General features: G+C 61.9%; 1 protein-coding gene across 1 annotated transcript in view; it reads right to left on the reverse strand.

Annotated features, from left to right (window-relative positions):
- Positions 1-2: 2 nt before the first annotated feature.
- The window catches only part of ACOT11 (acyl-CoA thioesterase 11), a gene marked incomplete at its 3' end in the record, with an annotated part of 13613 nt that continues 13116 nt past the window's right edge, over positions 3-499 (reverse strand). The window contains exons 17-19 of the mRNA XM_035891761.1: positions 417-488; positions 214-340; positions 3-110 (exon numbers count right to left, since the gene is read on the reverse strand). Of these exons, the coding sequence (XP_035747654.1) occupies positions 3-110; positions 214-340; positions 417-488 (307 nt within the window). The remainder of the gene's footprint in view (positions 111-213; positions 341-416; positions 489-499) is intronic.

A 499-nucleotide genomic window follows, 5' to 3' on the forward strand; every position in this document is an offset into this window, starting at 1 on the left:
AGGAACTTCTCGCAGGCTTTGAAGGTGGCGCAGAAATTGGAGGACAGTCCTGCCACGTTGGTGGTGACATAGTTGAGGTACCCTGGTGTAGCCTGGTTGTAGTAAGCCACCTGTGAGGCACAGGGGATGGTTAGTAGGGGCATGTGTGGAGGGGGGAGCCTCCCCGATGGGGTGTGGGCAGCACAGCCCCACGTCAGGGCCGCAGCATCCCACCTTGCTTGTCTCCTCTGACTCTGGCCAAATGCAGAAACCGGAGCAGATTGTCTCCCCCCGCGTGAAGCCAGCGCTGGCAGGGTGGGTGGGCAGCGTCACCGACCGAAAGGCCACCACGTAGGGGTCCCTGAGGGGGAGAGAGCCCGGTGAGTCGGTGCAGCCCGGCCAGAGGGTAGCAGGGGGTTGGGGCAGGGGACAGTTACCCCTTGCTGCAGGGTTTCCGCCGGGACGCCAGGATGACAAAGTCCTTTGGCTTGTTCTTCTTGTTGTTGTTGCTGGGCCAACA

Source organism: Egretta garzetta, unplaced genomic scaffold, assembly GCF_000687185.1.
Source record: "Egretta garzetta isolate BGI_Z169 unplaced genomic scaffold, ASM68718v1 scaffold163, whole genome shotgun sequence".
Classification (NCBI taxonomy): Eukaryota; Metazoa; Chordata; class Aves; order Pelecaniformes; family Ardeidae; genus Egretta; species Egretta garzetta.